Below are 25408 nucleotides of genomic sequence, written 5' to 3'. Positions count from 1 at the left end.
AAGGAAAGCTACCTTCAGTGATAGGTGATGGAGTGAGCATGTTTCAAGAGGTTCGAAGGGTGCTGATGTCAAGGCTAGAAGGACCTTAGGCAGGTTCCAGGACGGGTACCTGTGTATGACTGGGGGCTTTGTGTTAGATGCCCCTTTTAAAAAGGCATTAACCGCTGGATGCTGTGCTAGGGAAGTTAAGTTGTCGCAGGAGAGTACAGTTGAGAGGGCCGATATCTGTCTGCGGATAGTATTGACTGACAGGCCCTTATTAAGACCCTCCAATAGGTAATCTAGGATATTGGGTATAGATACTGCGGTCGGGTCTAGGTGAAGCGAAGCGCACCACCTACAAAATCCCTTCCATGTAGCGTCGTAAATCCTATTAGTGGACGCTCTTCGTGATGCCTGTATGATCGATATCACCCCTGCAGAATAAGATTGTTTAGTTAAGCTTTGCCGCTCAAATGCCAAGCGGCTAGATGTAGCCACTGGGGGTCTGGGTGTACGAGCTTGCCCTGACTGAGTTTTACCCTGTCCGGGGGAATCCTCCACGGAGGTGATATCGAAAGGTCCACGAGGTCGGCAAACCACGGGCGCCGTGGCCAGTGAGGGGCAATGCAGACCATTTCTGCGCCCTCCACGATCATCTTGCGTATGGTTGCCGGTATTAGTGGCAGCGGTGGGAAGGCGTACAGGAGTTGCGCCGGCCACCGGCACCTGAGAGCATCCGTTCCCTCCGATCCCGGGGACGGGAATCTGGAGAAGAACCTGGGGAGTTGTGTGTTCTTGTGGTTGGCAAATAGATCTAGGTGCGGTTGTCCGAACCTCCGGGAGATCTCCTCGAAGAGAGCCGGGTCCAGACGCCATTCCGACTGGTCCACCTTGGCTCTGCTCAGGGAGTCTGCCTGGGTGTTTGTCTCCCCTGAGATGTGTTCCGCTCTGATGGAACTCACATTGGCTTCTGCCCACCGAGCCAGAGCCAATGCTTCTTTCATTAGTTCCACTGATCTCGTTCCTCCCTCCTTGTTTACATGTGCCTTGGCTGCTACGTTGTCTGTTAGTACGAGGACGTGCCTCCTCGTTACTAGGTGTGAGAAATGGCGGAGGGCCAGGTGTATGGCCCGGAGCTCTAGCCAGTTGATGCTGTGTGACAGGTCCTTCTGTCCCCACTGGCCCTGTGCTATCTGTGTTCCCAGGTGGGCTCCCCATCCGAACAGGCTCGCGTCTGTCGTGAGTGTGACCCTGTTCGGTTCCCTGAATATGCTCCCCTTGAGTGTCGTGGGGGATAGCCACCATTTTAGTGATTTCATCACCTGTGCTGGTACCAGCACACTCCTGTTGGAGGTGCTGAGGTTCCTCCTCTGGTAGGGTAGGAGGAACCACTGCAACTCCCTCGAGTGGAGCCTTGCCCATGGGATGATGCCCATGCAAGATATCATCTTCCCCAGGAGCTTCGAGAGTTGTAGCAAGGGCACTCTCCTGATCCTTTGAATTTGGTGGATTAGCTTGGATATGCTGATCAGTCGCTCCTGGGAAAGGAATACCCTGCACTGTGACGTGTCTATCACCGCGCCCAGGTGTTGCAGTCTCCTTGAGGGAATGAGGTGGCTCTTGTTTAGATTGACCGAGAATCCGTGCCCCTGTAGGGTTCGGATTGTGGTCTTGAGATCTGCCCTTGCTTGTTCCCGAGATCTGGACTGGATCAAGATGTCGTCCAGATAAAACTGGACGCGAACCGGGATCAACCTGAGATGGGCCGCTAGTACAGCTAAGATCTTTGTGAATACCCTTGGTGCTGACGACAGTCCGAAGGGTAATGCCCTGTATTGGTAATGTCGCCCCGCGTAGGTAAATCTGAGGAATTTCCGGTAGCTGGGGTGGATGGGGATGTGTAGGTACGCCTCTGTGAGATCTATTGAGGATAGTAGATCGTCTTCCCTGACGCTGGCTAGTATGGACTTTAGGGAGTGCATCTTGAACCTCCTGTACTTTATGAAATAGTTCAGGCCCTTCAGGTCCAAGATTGCTCTCCACCCTCCTGATGTCTTTGGGATAACGAAGAGGATAGAATAAAATCCTCTTCCTTCCTCTTCCTTTGGTACCTTCTCTATGGCTTGAATTGACAGGAGGTGAGCTATGGCCGAAGTTATCAGCCTTGTCTTGTGTACTCTTCTGGAGATGGGACATCTGATGAACCGGTTTGGAGGGGGAGAACAGAAGTCTAAGGTCAGGCCATGCCTGATCGTTTCCAGGACCCAGGCGTCGGTGGTGGTCTGTTCCCAGACCTCGGTGAAATTTCCTAACCGACCCCCGATGGGTGTATCCTGTTTGGCGTCACTTGGTACGCTTAAAGGATCTGCCTCCCGCTCCTCTATATGGGCGTCTGGACTGGAACTGGCCCCTGGCTCCCGGGCTTTGGCGATCCTGGGTTCGATCCTGTCTCGGGTAGAAGGATCGTGAGCCTCTGGGCCAGTCCCAGGATTGCCCTGATCGAAAGGGCTGCCTCCATTCCCAGGGGCTTCCTGGGCGGGAGCCCTGCCTCCGGAAGTCCTGACTGCCTCTCCTGTCTAACTTCTTTGATGGATGCACTAGGATTTTTTTCTTGTCTCTGCCTTCGCTGACATGTGGATCCAGAATGGAACCAAATAGGGCCTCTCCACTGTATTTGGACGTCGAGAGACGCCATTTGGACCTCAGGTCTGTCTTCCAGTTTTTGAGCCACAGTAGCCTACGCGAGGCCACTGTGGCCGCAATGGATCTTGCCGCATACTTTGTTGCGTACAGTGAAGCGTCAGACATGAACTGAGAGGCCGCGAGGAGTTTGGCCAATGTCTGGTGTACTCTGACCTGGTCTGGAGGCACCGTGCCCTGCAGTTCCCTCAGCCACATGATGCAGGCCCTCGCGAAGAATGATGATGAGGTGGCTGCTCTGGCCGCCCAGGCTGCAGCCATGTGGGAACGCCGGAAGGAGTGTTCAAATTTCTTCTCCTCAGGTTTCAAGACCTCCGCCATGTCTCCTGGAATCGCGGAGGTAGAGAATAATGAGATCAAGGGGTTATCTACAGTGGGAACCTCTAACATGTTAGAGAAGGAGGGAGATAGGTTGAAAAGCTTCCTCTCCGCGCTGTTAGGTGCCGGCGGGCTTGCAAGTGAGGACCATTGTTCCTCCAGCGTGGTCATGAAGACCTCCGCACATGGAATGTACTTGTCCTGTGGGACCTTTTTTGCAAATAGAGGGTTGGCCTCCTTGCTTGTCGATGGCCTCTCATCCTGTACTGATGTTAGGCTGACTGTGGAAACTGCCTTTATCAGGAGTGATTTTAGGAGCGCTGGGTTAAAGAGGCCAGAGCTCGTCTCCTGCTCAGGTGCGGTTTCCTCGTCCTCCGATAGGGGCATGTCTGACATGTCAAGATCTACTGAGTCACCCTCTCCTAGTTGAGAGGAAGATTCAGAGATGTTGGTAGGGGGTGGCCTAGCTCGTCCCTTACGGGGTGTGTGAAAGGCCACTTGCCCTTTGGAAGCCATGAATTGGGAGAATGCATCCTGCATGAATGCCTGAAATCGTGCCGACCATATGTTCTCCTGCGCTTTGTCGCTGGGGTGAGGCGCTGGAGTGTGGTCGGGTGAGGGAGAAGAAGCTGGTGAGGAGGGATTGGAGGAATCTAACTGTTCAGTTTCCCCAGGAGGAGACCAAGTCTTGAGCACTTCCTCGGCAGTAGGTTCTGTGCTGGGTGCCGCCACTGGGACAGGGGAAACCAAATTTGTCCCATTGGCATTGGTTCTCTGTGCCCTGCTAATTTGTCTTTCTAAAGCCAAATGTCTCCTCAAAGCCTCTCGCTCAGCCGTTTTAGACTGTCCCTTCTGAGTAAGGTGCTTTGTTTTAGCTTTCTTCTTCCCCCCCACCTCTGATTCAGAGGATCTGCGTTTTCGCTGCTGCTGTGGGGGGGACAATTGAGGGACCTGTGTGACTGAATACGAGACATTGTCTGCCATTGTGCCAGACACCCCGAGTAGGAAATGCCTGGGATGGGGGAATGAGGTACGCAGATCAGAGGCAGATGCTTGGGACTGTGCCCTCCTCTGCCTATACAAACAATGGCCGGACAGACAGGATTCTTTGGACAGAAGATCCTGCCAGGCAGTGACTAAAGGCCACTATAGGAACAGTTAGGGAAGAATATTCCTCCTCACCTCCTCACCTAGTCCAGACAAGGTGCAGTTTATATCTCTCTCTCTCTCCCCCAGTCTGTGGCTGTGGCAACAGACCACGATAGGAAACGGTTCTTTTTGCTTTCCCTCTTCCTTCCTCTGTCTCAATTTCCTTGGGTAACCTCAGATCCTTGCAAGGGAAAAAAACCCTTTGTTTGCCGGAAAATGGAGTCCGGGTGATGGCCCCGCCCCCAAGGGGAAACGGCGGGAAGATCAATTTCCAAAATGGCGAATGGGGAAGAAGCCACGCCTCCCAATGGAAGCCCGGGAATCCACGAGGTTCAAAAACAATGGCGGATCCTGATTTTTGCAATCAGGAAGACTCCTCTAGTCATGAGGGGGCTGCGCCTTTCCTCTGGATAGAAGGAAATTCAGCGCCGGCTTTGCTCTTGCCGCGTTGTCTATCGCGCCGCTCAGCTGATCGCAGCCGAGCGGCGACCTGGTTTGCCGCTTCCCGCGCGGCTCAGCTGTTTCGCGCCGAGCGACGCTCAGCTCCCTCGGCCAGGCTGCTCAGCTGTTGGGAGGGCCCGGGGGCTACGCGCAACCCGGTGAGATCCCCCGCGCCAAACAGCTGCTCGGCGGGCCGGAAGAAAGGGCGAGCGATCCGGCCCGTTCCGAGCCTCCCCAGCTAGCCCCACTCACGAGTCCGCCGATCCTGGCTGCCTCTCTCAGTTCTAATCGTTGCCAGGAAGTTTCTCTTGCAAAGGGGAGAAGAGGGGATTCCTTTTTTCTGTTTTCTTTGAGTTTAAATTCGTTTGTTCTGAGAGCTGCCTCTCGCACTTGTACCAGGCTTCGAGACTGAGTCAAAACTGGGGTCACGCCCAAAGGAAGGGGTGTGGCCGAAGTTTTTACCCAGTCTGCCAGGCAGGAAGGCCGTCATAGAACCCATCCATTTGGACTCTACAGTCATCCTGCTGGAGAAAGAGGCTCTTATGTACACCTCAACATATCAGTTATCTACTGGACATTTGCATCATGTTATTGGTGGTTTACGAGGACATCCAGATTATACCGTGTCAAGTCTTGTCTTCCCCATTCTCCACTTACGTCTTCTATTTTTCTTACTCAGGTGAAAAACATAATATTTCTCCTTGTTAAATTCAATCATATTCTTTTCAACCTAATGTTCTACCTCTTTTTAAATTTTCTCTCCTCTGAAGTATAAGCCACCACTCCTACCTAGCTTTAGAACTATATTAACTCTGCAGATTTGATAGCATTCTTTCAAATTCTCTCAGTAATTTATACAAGTATGGAACTGCACAGTGCCCAGAAAGAGCCATGTGTCTTGATATTTCCCTGCAAGATGCTTTTGATTCATTCCTGAGCATTCTGTGATAGAGGTTATTGAACCAATTGTGAAATCATCTAGCCAATATTTTATCATTATACAGGGGTTTTTTTGGTCAATCAGTAATTCACTTCTTACTGTTACCAACAAAAATATAAACTAGATGCAATACAATAGGAGTTAATACAGTTCCAAGGGACATTTCATTCCAATTAATGTTCTACAAAAATGCACTTGAAGCACCCCAATGAAGAGATGTGATCATCTGCTTCTAAGAGATGGCACAGAAAGTATGATATACCATTATCAACTCAATCAGATATTGAAAAGGAAAAAAAGGATTCATTTTGAATGTACCGTATTTTCCGGTGTATAAAAATCATGAAAATCTTCTCAAAAGTTGGGGATCGTCTTATACGCCCAGTCGTCTTATACACTGGAAAATACCTGCATATGCGTCGGAGGCCAGCCGGCTGGGCTGAGAGGGGAGAAGCGGTGCCTTTCAAGCGGGAGCTGGCGCTCCGGCCATGCCCCTCTTGCGTGTGATGGGCTGCGTGGCGTGGAAAGGAGCTCCCATGACCCCACCGCTCCGATGGCACTCAGGAGGCTGGAGGGGTGGGCAGGTCCCGGGGCGGTGGCTGGGAGAGGGCAAGAGGTGCCGGGATGAGGATGGGGGGCTCCAGGTTGGCAGATGTGAGAGTGCAGCCGGCAGCTCCGAGGCGCGCGGATCTCTGCGCAGCTTCCGAGGCCCCGGATGTGCCGCCACTTGGCTCTCTACCAGGTTCTCCACCAGAGCCTCCCCCCTCCCCGGGCAATTGTGCAGAGCTGCTTGTGCGTCCTTGGCAGCGCCTCCCCCTTCAATCTCTCTCTCTCCCCTTCCTTCCTTCCTTCCTTCCTTCCTTCCTTCCTTCCTTCCTTCCTTCCTTCCTTTCCCCTTCAAACTCCTTCCTTGTCCATCTCTTCCTTTCCCCTTCAATCTTCCTTCCTTCCTTCCTTCCTTCCTTCCTTCCTTCCTTCTCCATCTCCATCCCTTGGCGGTGTGAGAGGGCTTGGCTCTCCACCAGGCTCTCTGCCAGAGCCTCCCCCCCTCCCTGGGCAATTGTGCGGAGCTGCTTGTGCGTCCTTGGCAGCACCTCACCCCTTCAATCTCCTTCCTTCTCCATCTCCATCTCTTGGCGGGTGTGAGAGGGCGGCTGGCGGCTTCGAGGCGCACATCCTCCGTGCAGCTTCCGAGGCCCCAGATGTGCCGCCGCTTGGCTCTCCACCAAGCTTTCCACCACAGCCTCCCTCCCCTCCCCGGGCAATTGTGCGGAGCTGCTTGTGTGTCCTTGGCAGCGCCTCCCCCCTTCAATCTCTCCTTCCTTCCTTCCTTCCTTCCTTCCTTCCTTCCTTCCTTCCTTCCTTCCTTTCCTCTTCAATCTCCTTCCTTTTCCCTTCAATCTTCCTTCCTTTCATCTCCATCCCTTCCCCTTCAATCTGTCTCTCTCCTTCCTTCCTTCCTTCCTTCCTTCCTTCCTTCCTTCCTTCTTCAATCTTCCTTCCATCTCCATCTCCATCCTTCCCCTTCAATGTCTCTCCTTCCTTCTTCCTTCCTTCCTTCCTTCTTTTCCCCTTTAATCTTCCTTCCTTCTCCATCTCCTTCCTTTACGCTTCAATCTTCCTTCCTTCCTTCCTTCTCCATCTCCATCCCTTCCCCTTCAATCTCTCTCCTTCCTTCCCCCTTCAATCTCCTTCCTTTCCCCTTCAATCTTCCTTCCTTCCTTCCTTCCTTCCTTCCTTCCTTCCTTCCTTCCTTCCTTCCTTCCCCCTTCAATCTCCTTCCTTTCCCTCCAATCTTCCTTCCTTCCATCCATCTCCATCCCTTCCTTCAATCTCTCTCTCCTTCCTTCCTTCCTTTCCCCTTCAATCTCCTTCCTTCTCCATCTCCTTCCTTTCCCCTTCAATTTTCCTTCCTTCCTTCCTTCCCCTTCCCTCCCTCCCAACATTTTTGAGCAAGGAAGAGTAAGCTTTTCCAGCGAGCATTGCTACCGTATTTTCCGGCATATAAGATGACTTTCTAAACCATAAAAATCTTCTCAAAAGTTGGGGGTCGTCTTATACACCGGAAAATACTGTACTTTCTAAATGCACATATATTCAGAACTAGTCATGATAGTACCACCAAGTCACATCAGGCTAAGAGAACATCAAACAGAATTTTACATATTTGTATGAAAATAAAAGGAAAAGGAAATAATAATCGCTATGTAATTGCATGCATTTGCCATAGAGCAGCATACTAAACAGAAGGTTAATGTTATGCTTTCCTAGATTAGGTTACCAATTTCTACAATGGGAAAGCATGATAATCACAGGAGTTTTCCATTATATAATAGAAGAGCTAGTAAATTTCTGATTTGATCTGCTAACAAATCCATCTTTTTGTAGATAGACCAATAAACCAGAAGATCAGCTATCACAAAATTTCCTAATATGGAAGAATTGGTTGAAAAGTGGTGGAGACTTTGATTTGAAGTGAACATTTCATCTTGAGATTTATGTTATTAAGAAAATTAAAAGTTGTGATATTAATGGTTTTTTTCCCCTGTAAGTATTCAAGGAGAAATGAAATTCAAAGTGTGAGTTTCTTTAAAATATGGAACTGCAAGCTATTAAATGAGAAAGACAAATGTAATACAAATAACAAAATCAGTGTGACTGTGTAAGGAGGTTATTAAACAAGCCACCACTGAAAACAAAAGGAAGGATAGATTACAGAGAAATGATACAGACAAGTAGCCAAAACTGTAGGGAAGGTATTTAACAGAAAAAATCTTGAAAATCTTGCTCAGGCCACCACAGAAGTACTCATGTTCTGAGAGGGTCAATCAAGCAGAGAAACATTTCTGATTTGATTCTGCTCAGAGAAGTCCCATCAGGGGAAATAGCAATTACATCCCATCTTCTGAATACTGAACAGCATTCCTATGTTTCCAGGGAAGGGGCTCGGCAACCTTCAAATTCTCTAAAGCTTCTTCACCTGCTATGATTTTAAAGTAAGCATACTAATTCCAGGATTTCTCTTTTAGTCATAAGCCAAGCTTCCTTCTCCTTTTCCTATGCTCTGCCTTCTGCTGTATGCTTGGAAACCTGCATTTACTAGCTTTTGTATAGCCATTGATAAGAACTTGTCTTTTTATGCAGGCATTTGATTTCTGAAGAATCTACTTCCCACAGACACACTCATGCAACTAATTCATTCCCAGATCTCTCATGTTGAGCAGGGAGATCTGATGGGAAGTTTTATCCAATGTACTGCTTTCTTCTTTCTTAGCATCCCTCATCATGCAAATAATTTTATTTACATTCAAATGTAAGGCACGTTTTCTTTCATATATTCTGGTCATGGAGCTAGTTTCTAATTTTCTTCTTTGCAATGATATCACTGAAGGAGAATGAACTACTCTCATACTCTAATTGAAAAACCATAAATGGAAAACTCAGAAACCCACATAACATAGTTCGGGTTGCTATGATATCATGCTAACATTAACATTAATATGTATGTTTACCTATTACTTTTTACTATGATGTAAATTAAGTTTTTACAATGCTTTGAAAATACTATGCTACAAACATTATTTTAAGCCCTTAAGAAATAATACTAAATACTAATCTTTATTAATAAAAAAAATCTGCAGAAAAGATAAGAAGATGCTATAGCAATCCCAGACATTTTTTGTCATCTAAAGAAAGCTCTTTGGGGTTTTTATACTGTGTAATTGGTTTGTGGAAATTTTTGAAAAGCATTTTGCTTTAGTGAAGATTTGGGTGAACTCCTGCCTCAAGGCTGCTTCACAAAATAGCATAGATGGTACTTCTAAGAGTGAAGAGGTATTACTTTGCTCACCTTCCTCAACATCTCAGTAAGTTTCAAAAGCCAAGAGACTTCTGGATGTATACAGCTCTTACATAGAAGCCTCCTCCAGCCTGGGGGAAATGTTTATGAGTGCTAATAAGAGGTTGTCTTCTATAGTATTTCTGGCTTTTGCAACTGACATAGACAAGAGGGAGGCTTAAAAGTAACCAAAGTATCCTTGCTCAAGCAAACAACAGTCAACATGCACAGGCCTAGTGCATAGCACGCACTTTAGATCAACATAGTCTCTAGAATATGTTTGCACTTACAGATATTTTAGATTTTCAAGGTCTTCAAATGCTCCAGTTGGTATTCTTTTAATGTGATTATTGTTGAGGAGTCTAGGATATAAAACAAAAAGAGGTATTTTTTCCACTGAAGAATAATTACCAGTAACAATAACAAGGTTTTCTTAAAATGATTTATTGAGAAAATAAGTATGGAACAGATACTTTATTCCAAAGTATCAATCTCAATACCTATTTTTCAGAAAGATAGCTAGAGTAGGTACAACATTCGAAGTATGCTATTACATTCAATGGCAAAATTACTGCTATTGCTACCATTGCTTCCTGAATATTATTATCATCTGATGGGAAATATCAGAAAATTGAGAAGCTTGCTCCCTTATTAGTAACAATTTGATTGGCCTATCTTTACTTAAGTGTGCTTTGTATTTTGGCTGTTGATTTCTATTAATATTTACTGTAGCTATAATATATAGCTACAGTAAATATTACTGTAGCTATAATATATATTGTTGCTTGGACTTCTAACAGTACTGCCCCCAAAAATCTGGAGGACACCAGATAGGGAAAACTGAAATAAAATCTATCAATACAGGTAGTCCTCAACTTATGACCACAATTTAGCCCAAAATTTCTGTTGCTAAGTGAGACTTTTGTTAAGTGAGTTTTGCCTCAATGTATGTTCTTTCTTGCCACAGCTGTTAAGTGAATCACTGCAGTTGTTAAACATTGTTAAGTGAATCTGGTGTTTCTCATTGACTTTGCTTGTCAAAAGATCACAAAAGGTGATCACTTGACCCCAAGACACTGCAACTGTTATAAATATGAGTCAGTTGCCAAGAGTCTGGATTTTGATTACACAACCATGGGGATGATGCAATGGTTGTAAATGTGAAAAATGGTCATGAGTCACTTTTTTCAGTGCCACTGCAACTTCAAATGGTCACTAAATAAAGTCGAGGACTACCTGTACTATGAATTAATGAGCAAATTAAGATAGTCTTCATGGAACTACCAATAGGAATGAAAATATAAACTATTTCTGCTATCATTAGAAAGCCCTATGTCCAGGTGGAAACAGTGCATTAATATTTTCAAAAATTCAAAATATTCAAAAATACATTGCCCTTTTTGTTTTAGATAAAAGTGACAAGAGATGGATAGATCATGGTGGATCCCTAGAAAATCTGTTGGTGGACCAGTAGCTGACAATTCTTTTACATGTTGCATGGATTGCAAATTAGCTAAATTTATATAGAAGTCAACAAAAATTACAGATGGCTAGATTTCTTATGTTCTTTCATGTGGATTCCACAAAATACTGACTAAATTTAAAAGCTTTAAAACTCTAGTCAGAAATCAACATATTGAAAATTTAATGTACATAGTCTAATTGAAACAAAATACAAATAGAGATGGAAATAAAACTGGTTAACAGTTTACAAAAGGAAAAAAAGGTTGTAAGAAGGATAAAACTTACAATGTGTTCAAATTTTTAAGCCTTCTAAATGCACCAGGCTGGATTTCTTTAATTCGATTGAACCGAAGATCTCTGTTAGGAATGGAGAAAAAAGTTCTTGATTACTGTCATATCTTTTATGGTCCACATTTCAACAAGTTGAAAATAAACATTGGCTAATAACTGTATTATATACTTTTCAATGGCATTTCACTCTAATTAAAGCAAAAAAAAGGGAAGTGTGTTATATATAAAAAAAAAATCTGTGGAATTCCAGATTATTCTATTTTATTTCCATATGCCCTGTTATTTCCAATGGTTTTTTGTGGTTCTTGATGCCAACCCACAGAAGTATACTGTTTAACATATACACTGTTGGGGAAAATAATAAATGGAGCGTTAGAGATTGTGTACTGCCTAATTCACCTAATTCCATCTCTCTTTTCCATTTAAATTAAAAAAAAATACTCAAGTTTAAAGCAATGCATGATGCTGTTATCAAACTAATTGAGAGAAACAGTGCAAAGATGGCAAAAGTATTCCTGATTGACAATTGATAGATTAGACAATTAGAATTCAGCCTGCTTTAGATGGGATTATACAGCTTTTTGAACACCAAGGTTTCCAGGCTCCGTGTATTCTTTCATCTAGTCCTAAATCTCTATGGCTTGGAAAAATTTGCACAGCTAAGATTAGTAACTCAAGTTTGATTGTTCCTACAGTTCTTGTGCTTGGTACTACTACTTCCACATTATTCCCAAGAAAGCTACATGAATCAAGTGACACTTTATCTTTCTTAAAACTGTGTTCTACAAGAGAATGCCATGAAAAAATTGCTTTTTGAAATATTTTTGAGATTTCAGCTGGTACCTTCCCAACATTTTTGGCTAGTAGCCTCTAGTCATAGAGTGTTGTTAATAACTGTACCATTTCTAATAATCTTGGGACAAGTATGTTTGAAAGATCAATTCTTTCTTACGGTCATTATATCCAAGTGTTTAGGGAGGTCTTTCTTTCTGTCCCTTTTACAGCTGAATGTGCAGGACCATTAAAGAATACTTCTAATATGCTTACAGCTTGCTTCCAAGGGAGGTTAAGCCAATTCTATTCCTCCTGTTTTTCTGCCAGCAGGCAAAGGCATACAAAGTTCTGACTTAAGCTAACTGCTTACTGAATTACATATTTTGATTAATAAGTGAATAAATAAATGTCAGATGGTGGATGCTGTTCACAGATTTTGTGATGCAAGTTATATAACTTATATATTTGTATCTAACATTATAATGTGAATGCAGTAAGGCAGATTTTAATGTCATGCTTTTTGCTCTTAAAGTTTGAACTTGATATTTGGAATACTACTTATTTTTGCTTTTCTTTGTTTTATTTTAGATTTACTGATTTTAAAAAGTTGGCTTCTTATATTTAATTACTTTTTTCCTTATATTTATTCTTCTTATTTATTATCCATACTATTTTTATGGAAAAAAATTAAATTCTACTCTATTTGATATTGTGACATACCTTCCAAAGAGTTCCGTCAATATTCTGAATACAGTGAGTACATGTTGTTTGGGGTTCTAAAATGTGAGTTGAATACATATGTTTCTCAATACGTTTTAAAAGGAGCTATTTCAGAAATATTTGGCTGAAAGCAATCCTGTCTTGGTAGATGGAAAACAACACATTTTAAGTAAACAGAGCAAAACAAAGAATGGGAGAAACCAAGTTAAAATTTTCATTTAATTATTTATCAAATTCATATGCCCCTCCCCCCACCCCACCCAGTCTTACTATCCAAAGTGACTCTGGGCAGTTTACAATGGCATAAAAACATAAAAATTAAAAAAGCATTAAAATTAACAATTAAATAAAGGTTGAAAAACAAGATCACAGATGGTAAGAGGGTGGGTTTTTGTCTCTCACTCAACCAACCACCTCTAGCATAGCGTTCCCCCATAGGGTCCCAAGCCCAATGGCAGAGCCAGATTTTAAAATGATTCCAGAAGGCCAGAGGGATGGAAATGACTCTCACTTCTGGTAGCAAGATGTTCCAGAGGACAGGAGCCATGGCAGAAAAAGCTCTCCTCCTCAACCCCGCTAGCTGAAATACCTTGGCAGATGGGGGGGGGCCAAGACAGTTCCTCAGATAACCTGGTCCCATGCCCCAAAGGGTTTTTTATATGTAATAACCAACACCTTGAATTGGTCCTGGAAGCAAATAGCAACCAATGTAGCGCCTGTAACATTGGTATTACATGCACCATCCTAGGGACTTCAGAACTCTTTGCACAGCTGCATTCTATACCAGCTATAGCTTCAAAGAGAACGCCATGTAGAGTTCTTTGCAATAATCCAACAAGAGATAACCAAGGCACAAGTGACTAAGTGAAGGGCCTCACGATCACAACTGGCACACTACACAAAATTGAGTGGAAGGTCTTCTAGACATGACTACCAGTTGCTCTATGAATCATGAGTCTAGGACAAACCCCAGGTTAGCATAGGGTCTCTCTGGGGTAGTGCAACCCCATCCAAGACCAAACATGGATCCATAACTACTTCATCTTCCCAGGGTTCAGCTGAAACCTGTTGTTCCCCCATCCAGACACCCACAGCCTCCAGGCCCTGCAAAAAGGCAGCCACAACAACACTTGAGTCACCTGGGATGGAGATGTAGAGTTCTGTGGTGTCAGATGATCTTACCTAGCAGCTTCATGTAGATGTTATAAAGGAGCAGAGAGAGTACTGATCCCTGTGGCACACCACGAAGCAATGGCCATGGGATGGACTTTTTGCTCCCTATCAACACCAGTTGGGACCAGACTTGGAGAAAAAAGACAAATCAGTAGAAAACTGGCCACCCAGTTCCAAATCCTGCAGCTGGTCCAAAAAGATACAATGGTCAGTGGTGCTGAAAGCTGCCAAGAGATCAATAAGGGCTAAGAAGGGTGCACTATTCCCATCCTGTTCTTACCAGAGATCATCTACAAGTGTGACCAAAGCTGTTTTGTCCCATAATCTGGTCTGAAACCCAACTGAAAGAACTCCTGATAATCCATTTCATCCTGGACTCTTATGTCAAATGAATGAATATTTTTAAACTTTGCTATTGGTGTAAGAGTAACAATAAATATGAAGAAACATACGTTACTTTTGGCATTGAAAGCTGGAATGCACCAACATATTTTCCAGATAATGGTATCTCCAAATCTTCGAAGTGAGTAAATCAGGAATCTTAATTTTTCCCCTTCTGTACATTCTTTGTTCTCCAATACAGAAAATGCCTGGAGGACAAAGTTATCTTCATGCATATGCCAAGTTTCAGACCTGATATAGAATCACTTGTTTTAGTTACAGATAGTCCTCAAGGTACGAACCTTTGGAGCCTGACCATGAGGCTTGTAAGTCAAAAAACTCGTCAGATGAATCAGACTTAATTTTACAATTTTTTAAAATCAAATTCATTAATTAAATCATATGGGTTGTTAAATGAACAAAGATCTGACTTGCTATTTCCTTCGATAGCTGCCATATTAACTGAACTGGGAGGGTTTTCTGACGCCGCTGATTAGCTGTTTTCTGTGAGCTGGCTCAGGAACTAAATTGCCTCCAAGCAGGGCTTGCAGCCATTAGTTATTTTTTTAAAAAAACAACTGCTGTTAGCCAGCTCTAGAGACTTCAGCTGGTTGGGGGGGGGGGGGAGTGAGCCGGTGCTTTAAAAAAAAAACCACTTGCCAGCTTAAGAGTCTCCAACCATGCACCCAGAGGGAGAAGGAGGAGGGATTTGCAGAACTCTTGGCTTCCAATAATAACAGAGATGGAAGGGACCTTGAGGTCAGCTAGTCTAACCCACTGCTCTCACAAGAGAGTATTTCTGATAAATGCCTATCCAGTCTCTTCTTAAAAGCTTCCAGTGATGGGGCACCCACAACTTCGGGAGGCAATTTAAATTTAAAACCTACAAACTACAGTAATATATGCTAATCTCCAAAATAAAAGCTCAATAGTTTGCAAAGTACAGCACTTAAAAAGCAGAACAGTTCTCAACAGTTTGCAAGCACTATAGAGTAACAAAGAATTGTTTTTAAAATACTTACAGAAGTAATTCTAGCATTTGAGCCAAGGCAGTAGCAGATTGCAGCAAAAGCAAAAACTGGTGCCGGCTGGGCTCTTGTTTGGCCATGTGACCAGGGACAAACAAACAAACAAAAAAAAAACACTCTTCTGGCTTCTCATAGCACCGAATAGCCCAGGCAAGTCACAAAGTTAAAATGGCGGCTGTTTGCAGCAGAGCCTGAATCCAAGTCACATGACTACAGAGGCCTGTTTTTGGTCGCAATTTTGAATTTCTAACATAAGTACTCTTTCTGAATTAATTTGTTTTTGTGGAAACTCGCTAAATAAATGTTCGTACCTGGGGGATTACTTGTATTCTTCTATTCCTGGCAGGTCAGAACAAAAGCAATCCAGAATAATTTACTAACTTTACTGAGAGCAAATTGTGAGACAAACTCTAGTAGCCTTTATTACTTTAAAGTGGACTGAGTCCAGGATATTTCTTTCAAGAATCATAGTAGCATGAAAAAAGCTTCCTTCAAACAAAAAAGTAAAATCTCTCTACAGAACTGAAATTAAAGAAAGATCATTAAGGCATTTTAAAGATAAGCTCTTGATAGCTATCCAATCTACTATCACATTAACAAGATTTGTTTAGAAAGGCTAGTTTAATCTACACTCTACCTATATACCCTGGTTACAAACACAAACTTTTCCCTCCTTAACCTTCTTTATTTCTCATACTAGTTTCATAAAACCACACAGACCTACCCAAACCCTATTTGGAAGAAGAAAGCCAATGAATACACCTCTCAAACTTTATCCTTTTAAAAAACAGGTTTATACTGAATTACCAAGGAAAGAAAACTCAACTCTTTTATCTTCATTCCCAAAGGAATCTCATTCCTAAATCAATTTAATCTTGCACTAGAATTTTCACAGGTAGCTCCCCAGAAGGCTGGAATTTTGCAATACAGTACAGCCTTTTGCTTTTCTTCTTGCTTTTAATCAAAAATAGCTCGTTTACAAAACCCTCTAAAATAGGCGTGTCAAACTTGCAATGTCATGTGACGTGTCGCAACGTATCATAACTTTTTTTCCATTGCCAGCAATGGGGTGGGCACAATTTCGCTATGATGCATCCGACCCATGGGCCAGCAGTTTGACAGCCCTGCTCTAAAACTTTCTAAGCTGGGCAGAATGTTGTGTGGCAATGAAGCAGCATACCTGGAGAACATAGAAAGGCAGAAAATTACCACATGCATACTAAAAACACTGCACTTACTAAGAATGCAGAAAGTCACACAAAGTCAGATTTTGATCCTCATTTTACTACCTGTACCACTGTAGAGTTACAGGTAGCAATTCCTCCAGCCCTACCTGAAAATGCCAGGGATTCAACTGCAGACCTTATGTGTCAAAAGTGTACACTTTACTAATATGTGATGGTTCTCCAAGATATGTCAGAACTATATCCAGCTCAGTATGTTTGCCTGACTGAAAAATAGGCTGTGGAGTACTTTAACTGAAAGGAAAAAGGGTGCTTTGGGAAGTGTAAGGGCAACCTTTTAAACCAATTCCTCCCCACTGTACTGCAGCCATAGAAGGCACTTATGTGATCCCAGGAAAAATCAGCAGCTGACAGGTATTACTCAAATTGTTTTCCTTTGATCCTGAAGCATGTAGAGCCCTACTCTCTGATTTCCTTTCTCTTTGCAGGAAATAGATGCTATGGCTGAATTAGAGCACTCCTTCTCAAGTTGGAGCCTTCCTGATGTATGACTTCAGCTCCAGAATTCATTAGCTAACGTGATCCTTGCTGAGGATACTAAGAGTTGAAATTCTCACATCAGCACGTTGTCCAAATTAGGAAAGGTTACAAGAAAGATTGTACCCAGCTATGTCTGTTGTATGTCACCAGACTGAAACATTCCCCTCCCAGTTGCAGGATGCCAAAGAGCTATGACTAAGTTCGCAATTCCTACCTCTTACTTCTGAATTATTTTAAAAGCCATCTATTTTCCCTTCTCTTTCCCTTCTTAATGGGATACCATCTTGAGCTATTTCTCCTGCTTCCTGCCATAAACATGTCATCACGGGTTCAGGGAAAAGAGGACTGAGTCAATGAGAAGAAAAACCCAGCAGTAGCTCTTGAACAAAGCTCTGGCATCACATTCAACGTTGTCATTGCTTCCTGTGCTAAATTTGATCGTATTTGCTGGTCTATGACAGAATAAAGATTGATTGATGATGATGATGATGATGATGGATGTAATGGTGAATTAAAGGAGATGGAAATAAATAAGGATAATACTATAATAAAGATCTTGATCATAAGATATAGCATCACATTCCTACATAATAATAAGATATAAGGTGCTAAATCATAAAAGTTAACAAACTTAACTTGGCTACATATGCTTCTTTTGTCATTGTCTTTCTCCAATCCTACTTCATAGCTGACAACCAATTTTATTTCCAAAAATAAAGGGAACATTAAGGATTGATTATCCCTTAATTTTTCCCATGATGTATTCTTGAGTTCACAGCTCTGGGGATTTCTGAAAGCAAACTCCAAAATTTTCAGATAATATATAATGTAAAATTAATCTTGACTTTTCACTGCATTTAATTAAGGATACTTCAACAATTATCAGTATTAGAATTGAACAATAACATTTTACACAGAGACTGGGAACATATATCCCATTCAGAAGTCTGGGAAGTCAAATAGAGAAGTCATTTACTTAGCCAAACTTTGCTGCTGCACATCTGTTTCACAAAACTATGAAGCAGACACGTAAACACTCCTGCTGACCAGGCATTGTGTATAAAGCAAAGACAGAATCTAACTTATCCCAAATATCAAAACTTCCAATACCCCTTCAAGAAATTTCCTCCCAATATAAATTTAACGAGTATTAAATCCACATATGCACATAAACATGCTTTCCCCAAATGTTTATTTGCTCAAATGTCTCCAAATTAATTCTTCATGAGGCAGAAAAAATTAGCACCGTAGTTCATTTCGAAAGTATCCACCTAGCCAATATTTTCATTCTTTTTCCATGCTACTGAATTATTCTTTAATACAGTCTGCTTTTAACAGTTCTAACTACACTTTGGTTACTTTGGTTCTAGGTTAACAGAGAAAAAGTTGGCACTCATCAATCAAAATAGCTGGTATTCAATGCCTTAAAACTGCCACACAACTGTAAAGCTGATGTTAACATATTACACTGAAAGGGCATTTTTGACATCCATTTTTTTTATATGAAATAATAAGACATCACTATCACCATCTCTTAATCAAAACAAACTATATTAAAAATGCCAACTCCCCTTATATTAAAAATGCCAATTTGCCAATCTCTCTCTCTCCCCCCCCCCCCTCTCTCTCTCACACACACACACACACAAATAGATACTTTCAGCTGGAAAATTTTAAAACTATTTACTAGAGGGATATTGTATCTTACAGCATGGCCTTCCTAGGAAGAAAGATTAAATAATCTGCCATTTGTGAATGAAAGAAAAAACAACTAAAAATAATATCAACATGAAAAAAGGATTTTTCTTCCTCCTTCCAATGTACTCACTGTGTCTTCCCTGTGTTTCTGCAGTAAATGATAAAAGATCCTCAGCTCCCAGACAGCAAGTCAACATTACTTATGTATGCTTATTCTTTTATTCAAGGACATTGAGTCAGGAAACGAAAAACAGACATCAGGATAATTAAAAAACAAGACTCAGAACAGTATATGTAAAACCAGAGAAAGTTATACAACAAAGTCAGCATAATTACATAAATATAATGCTGGATTTGGTGAGTTTCTTTGAAAGTACAGGTTATAGTTTTAAATTATGTTAACAAGATACATACACACACGCATACACACAAAAACACATTTTAAATACCAGTAACATAAAACCTTAGAATGTTGTATTTTTGTTAAATGTCAAGTCAAATTTTCATTTTGTTCATTGGCCAGCATAAATTGTTTCATACCAATGTGAATGTACAATGTTGTGTGCACATAGATTTTGATAGCTTTGAGGGGTCCTTGCTGCTGTCTGAGCTTGCTTGTTTTCTTGCAGACGTTTCATTACCCAAACTAGCTAACATCATCAGTGCTAGTAGTCTCCTTACTAGCACTGATGATATTACCTAGTTTGGGTAATGAAATGTGTGCAAGAAAACAAAACAAGCTCACAGAGCATCAAGGACCCTTCACGTCAACCTTGAGCTACAAATATTCTTTATTTGATAGTTTTACTGTATAGCTTCATCACCAACTATCATAGAACTTGCATGCTGCATTTGAAAAAGAGATAATCATTTCTGATGGTCTGAAAAGGGGCGTTGACTTACCTGAACGCCTTTTCTCAGCACGGAGATGGATAATCCACGCAGTGGGTTGAGACTGTATTCCTGGCCAATCAGATCAGTCAGCCAAAGTTGCCACGCCCCGTCTTGGACCATGATCCTTTAGTCTTGACTCGAGCGCAGCCATTGACTGACAGTAAGACGTTTTGGCTCCACTAAATATACCCTATTATTCTAGTCTATAAGGGTGGGTGTGGATTATCCATCTCCGTGCTGAGAAAAGGCGTTCAGGTAAGTCAACGCCCCTTCTCCAGCACTGGAGATGGATAATCCACGCAGTGGGACATACCAAAGCCTATTGTCCCTTGGGTTGGGGAATAGACTGGTCCCGTGTGCAACTTTGGTCTAGCACCTGCTGGAGAACCCTCCTACCGAAGGAGGCCTCTGCAGAGGAGTACCTGTCGATTTTGTAATGACGAATGAATGGAGAGGGCGAGGCCCAAGTGGCTGCCCTGCATACCTCTTCAATAGAAGCCTGCATGGCCCATGCTGCTGAGGTGGCAGCACTCCTTGTGGAATGGGCTGTGATATGCTTGGGGACTTGCAAGGACTCCGCCTGGTATGCCCCCGTGATGCATGCCCTAATCCACCTACCGATGGTAGAGGACGAGACCTTCCGGCCCCTAGTAGCAGGGTGGAAGGATATGAAAAGCGCTTCCGAGCGTCGGAATTCCGCTGTGCGTGAAATGTAATGTCTTAGTGCCCTGCGTACGTCCAAGGTGTGCCATTGTTGTTCCAGGGGATGAGCTGGGTTTGGACAGAAGTCTGGTAGGACTATTTCCTGTGATCTGTGAAAAAGGGAGTTGACCTTTGGAATGAATGAAGGGTCTATTCTTAGGACTACCTTGTCCCTGTGAAAATGGCACAGGTCCTTCCTCATTGAGAGAGAAGCTAACTCGGATATCCGCCGAGCTGACGTGATGGCTACCAAGAATGCTACCTTATGGGTCAGATAGCGAAAGTCACGTTTTGAGTGGTTCGAAGGGCGCTCTGGTAAGAGCTTGTAGTACTCGTGGTAGTTCCCACGATGGATACCTGTGCACGGTTGGCGGCCTGATGTTTGCAGCCCCCTTGAGGAAGGATCGTATTAAGGGATGCTTGCCCAAGGATTCACCGGGGCTGGCAGAAAGTATAGTTGAGAGGGCGGCGATTTGCCTGCGCAGTGTGCTTGGCGAGAGGTCCCTCTCTAGGCCATCTAGTAAAAATTCTAGGATCTTGGGAATTGTGATCCCTTCGAGTAACAATTCCTGTTTAGAGCACCATGATTGGAAGCTTCTCCATGTGGCCTCGTAGATACGGTTCGTGGAGGGGCGCCTTGATGCCTGTATGACCCTAATTACACCCTGTGAGCAAGCCCCCTTGGCTAAAATTGACCGTTCAAGAGCCAGACGGCTAGTTGTAGCCATTGTGGCTCTGGGTGGGAGATCTCCCCCTGCTTGAGGGAGATCCTCTCCGGAGGAATCCGCCATGGATTCGTGCGGGAGAGACTCCTCAAGTCTGCGAACCAAGGTCTCCTTGGCCAATAAGGGGCCACAAGGATTACCTCGGCCCTTTCCCGCAGAATCTTGCGTACTACCGCCGGAAGGAGAGGTAAGGGTGGAAACGCGTACAGGAGCCCCCTTGGCCATGGGCTCCGTAACGCGTCCGTCTGCTCTGCTCCCTTGGATGGGAATCGGGAGAAGAAGCGAGTTAGGTGGGCATTGGAAGGAGAGGCAAAAAGGTCCACCTGGGGAAGCCCGAAGCGGTGACAGACCTCCCTGAAGATCCTCGGGTGTAGTTGCCACTCCGAGTGATCTATTGTTGATCTGCTCAACAGATCTGCTTGGATGTTTGCCTCCCCCGATATGTGGTCGGCCTTTATGGAGGCCAGATTTTGTTCCGCCCAGGCCCCCAGTAGGAGGGCCTCGGCCGAGAGCGAGCGAGAGTGTGTGCCCCCCTGACGGTTTATGTGGGCCTTGGCTGTCACGTTGTCCGTCAGGACCAGTACGTGCCTGCCTTTTATGCTGCTGTGAAAATGCCTTAACGCTAGGTGAATAGCCCGCAGCTCGAGCCAGTTTATGTTGTGTCGGAGATCCACCGCTGACCAGCGGCCCTGTGTCCACTTGGTCCCCAAGTGGCCTCCCCAGCCGAATAAGCTCGCATCTGTTGTGACTACTACTCTGTCTGGTTCCCTGAAGGGGGACCCCCTGAGGAGAGCTGGAGATAGCCACCACCTGAGGGAGTGTCGTACTCTCAGAGGTATGCCTACCCTCTTCCGGGATGCACTGATTTGTTGTCTCTGAAACGGGAGCATGAACCATTGCAGTTCTCTTGAGTGCAGCCTTGCCCAAGGAACTATTGCTATGGTCGATATCATCTTCCCTAGCAGCTGGGAGAGGCAGACCAGCGTCACTGACTGACCGCGGCTTACCTGTTTTACGGCTTTCTTTATGCTGCTGAGGCGTTCCTGTGATAGGTACACCTTGCATTCCTTTGTGTCTATGACCGCTCCCAGGTGGAGTATTCTCGTAGTTGGGGTTAGATGGCTCTTTGGAAAGTTCACCGAGAAGCCGTGGTCCTGCAGCATTTTTATCACTAACTTTAGGTCCGCCCGAGACTGCTGGGCGGACGATGACTGGATTAGAATATCGTCCAGGTAGCACTGGACTCTGACTGGTACGTTTCTTAGTTGTGCTGCCAGAACCGCCAGAATCTTGGTGAACACCCTGGGCGCTGATGACAGGCCGAATGGAAGTGCCCTGTATTGAAAATGGTGCCCCCTGTAGGCAAACCGTAGAAAGCGGCGGTGAGCCAGAGAGATAGGGATGTGCAAGTATGCCTCCGTGAGGTCGATTGATGCCAGAAAATCCCCTTTCCTTACGCTTCCAAGGATGGAGCGTAGTGTCTGCATTTTGAATTTGCGGTATTTTATGTAGAAATTTAGCCTTTTCAAATCCAAAACGGCTCTCCAACCCCCTGAGGGTTTTGGGACCACGAAGAGGATAGAATAAAACCCCTGGTCTCTCTGGTTCATAGGCACCGGCTCTACGGCCCGTATGTTTAGAAGGTGCTGAACGGCCTCGTTCATGAGCCTTCTCTTTGTTGGGTTTGTGGGACAGGGGCACGGGCGGAAGCGGTTCGGGGGCTTTGAGAGAAATTCTAGAGATAGACCATGACGTATGGTGTTCCTGACCCATACGTCCGTGGTGGTCTCTTCCCACTGGGGAGCAAACCCTGCTAGTCTGCCCCCTATGGGAAGGTCTGGGCGGGAGTCATCTGGTACGGCGGAAGGGGCGGTTGTTCCCCCGAAAGGGCCGTCTTCCCTGTGTTTGCCTATGTCTTGTGTTCTGTCTGTCCCCCTGTCTTTCCCTATCCTGTCTAGCTTGGAAGGGTTGGGAATTTTGAAAGTAGTTGACCCTGGCTTCCGTACGAAAGGATTGTTTCCTTCCCCAGGAGCCGGGTCTCTTGTCCTGCCTTTTAAGCATGTGTTTAAGGACCTTGCGCTTGTCCTTGTTCTCTGTCAGGTATGGCGTTAGTGCCTCACCAAACAGCTTTGCCCCTTGGTACGGAGCCGAAGCCAATTTCCACTTGGATTTGGTATCCGCCTGCCAGTTCTTTAGCCAGAGGATGCGCCTGCTCGTGTTGTTTGCCGCCATTGCCTTGGCTGAAAACTTGGTCGCTAAAAGTGTTGCGTCCGACGCATATTCCGTGGCCGCTACCATTTTGCTGAGTTCCTGGTGAGTGCGTATATCCTCCATGGGAACCCGGCCCTGTAACTCACGGAGCCAACAAAGTGTGGCTCTGGAGAAAAAGGACGCAGAGGTAGACGCCCTGGTAGCCCAAGCTATTGCCTGGTGCGTTCTCCTGTAGTTGGACTCACTCTTTCGGTCCTCGGCTTTAAGAGCCTCAGCAAAATCTCCTGATATGGCCGTGTCCGATATCAGGGGACCTATGGGTTCGTCCACCACCGGCACCTCCAATGTTCCCTCTAGCTCCCTTGCTACGTTAAATAGCTTCCTCTCCGCATTGCTAGGAAGCGGTAGGGAGGTTGGCGCTGCCCACTGTTTCCTTATTGTGTTTAGGAACATGGTCGGGCATGGTATGCGGTGTTGAGTGGTTACCTTTTCGGCGAACGTCGGCTCAGCCTCCGTGTCAACTGTGACAGGCTCCGCTGGTGTCCCATGCCCCAGATGGGCTGTGGCCTCAGCCTTGCGCAGAATAGTAACAAAAAGAGAAGGGTTAAACAGGCCGCTGAAGGACGGCCCTTGAGGTGAGGTGTCCTCCTCCTCCTCAGACATTTGAATCCCTTGTGACGTACCTGGCTGGTCCAGGTAAGCTTCCTCAGAGACCGACGAGTCTGAGATGGAGGAGAGGTCCTGATGGTCCTCCGTTTCCTCCCGATGCCTCGTTCTAAGTCCTAGAGGCTTGGCTTTTGAAGTTTGAGCCCTGGCCTCAAATGCACGGTCCACTGCCTGTGCTATTAGGGTAGCTAGCAGATCCCCTGTCAATGCAGGAGGAGTGACCATTGCCTGCGACCCTGCAGGTGCTGTGGTTAGCATGGTCCTCGGGGTTTCCTGTAACCTCCGTGGGGAGGGGGATCGGGAGAGCGATGAGAATTCGCCTATCCCACCCTCTGTTTGGGACTGTGATGAGCTCCCTAATGACCAAATGGCCCGTGGGGATGAAGGGAGACCCAGCGGTAGATCAGGACCTATTCCCCCATTCTGCCTATTTTCAATTCTGGCCCTTTTCTGGGCTCTGTCGAACTCTTTTTCTAGGGCTTGGTGTCTTCTGATTGCCTGTTTGTCAGCCTTCTTTGATGACTTCCTTGCAGCCTTTCTAGGGGCTGCAGAGGATTCCGAATCCTCTGAAGCAGGTGCTCCAGAGGATGAAGGCGGGGCTCCAGTGGAGGGAATGATTGCTTCCTCCATTCTCCACTAACGCTGGGCCGCGATAGGGGGGACCCAGGTGGTAGGAGAGCTCCAACTTTGAGTAAGGACAGGCGCACTACTGGGGGCGTCTGGAACTCAGGAGCAGACTCTGCAAAATTGTCAGAGTTAGTCACTGTGCACGGATAAGAACAGGCACGCTAATGGGAATGCCTGGAACCCGGCTTGACTATGGTGGGTAAGGACAGGCACGCGACTGGGGATGCCTGGAACCCACCACTAAATCCAGAGGCGTACGGGCCACTAATGGGGGACCCGAAGTCTGGGAGGAGCCAAAGGCAACTAAACACAGTTAGTTATGAAAGGTTCTTATTTACTTTAGGTAGAAGACACCAAGTCCTGGAACCAGTAGCTATGTGTCTGATTTGAATGAATAATAGATGCTTTAGTACCCCAATACTGCTTGCCTATTAATTCACTCCAGCGGCTGAACCTAGCTTTCTTAAGGAACTTTAACTCCCCTGTTTGGACAAAAAATATGGCCGCCGCTGCCAGGAAACTACTGCGCATGTGTTAACAAGGCTGCCTATGCCACGTGCGGTTGTAACAAAGAGCTGCGCGTGCTTCCAGCTGTGCAGACAATGGCGCCTCGTTTAAAAAATCCTGAGCAGCCTGGAGTGAAAAGACTGCTCCTTCGCACGCCAGCTGTTTCCCTTAATCAATCTCCCTCCCAGCATGCGTCCCCTTTGTCCTCCGCTTCCCTTGATAACTGCTTGCCTTTCTGTCTTTTTTTTTTTTTTTTTTTGTTTGTTTTAAACGCGAGGGGTTGCCCGAGCCTCCCCGTTTGTTTAAGGCGGCTGCCGGCTGCTGGAAGGGGGCTGGGGTTGGTTAGGGAGGGGAGTTAGGGATTTCCCCCTTTTAAGTGGGGGTGGTTTCCCCTGTAGGAATCTGACTTCCTGAGTTTTACAATTTAGCAAGGAAATTTTTGAGTGGTCAATTAA

At 45.0% G+C, this 25408-nt stretch overlaps 1 protein-coding gene across 5 annotated transcripts in view; it reads right to left on the bottom strand.

Moving 5' to 3' along the window:
* Positions 1–25408, bottom strand: part of PXDN (peroxidasin) — a 95975-nt gene that overhangs the window by 52634 nt on the left and 17933 nt on the right. For 4 of the 5 annotated variants that reach the window (XR_005557265.1, XM_039348069.1, XM_039348066.1 and 1 more), the window contains exons 2-3: positions 11118–11189; positions 9659–9730 (exon numbers count right to left, since the gene is read on the bottom strand). Coding sequence is in view for 4 of the 5 variants with exons in the window: in XM_039348069.1 (XP_039204003.1) it covers positions 9659–9730; positions 11118–11189 (144 nt within the window). In the remaining variant the exon portion in view is untranslated. Of the gene's footprint in view, positions 1–9658; positions 9731–11117; positions 11190–15193; positions 15319–25408 lie in introns of those variants that run through there. The other variant, XM_039348068.1, reaches the window with a different exon arrangement.

Source organism: Crotalus tigris, unplaced genomic scaffold (assembly GCF_016545835.1).
Source record: "Crotalus tigris isolate CLP2741 ecotype Arizona unplaced genomic scaffold, ASM1654583v1 scf7180000018117.651136, whole genome shotgun sequence".
NCBI classification, from domain to species: domain Eukaryota; kingdom Metazoa; phylum Chordata; class Lepidosauria; order Squamata; family Viperidae; genus Crotalus; species Crotalus tigris.
This window is presented reverse-complemented; position numbering and strand designations above follow the sequence as displayed.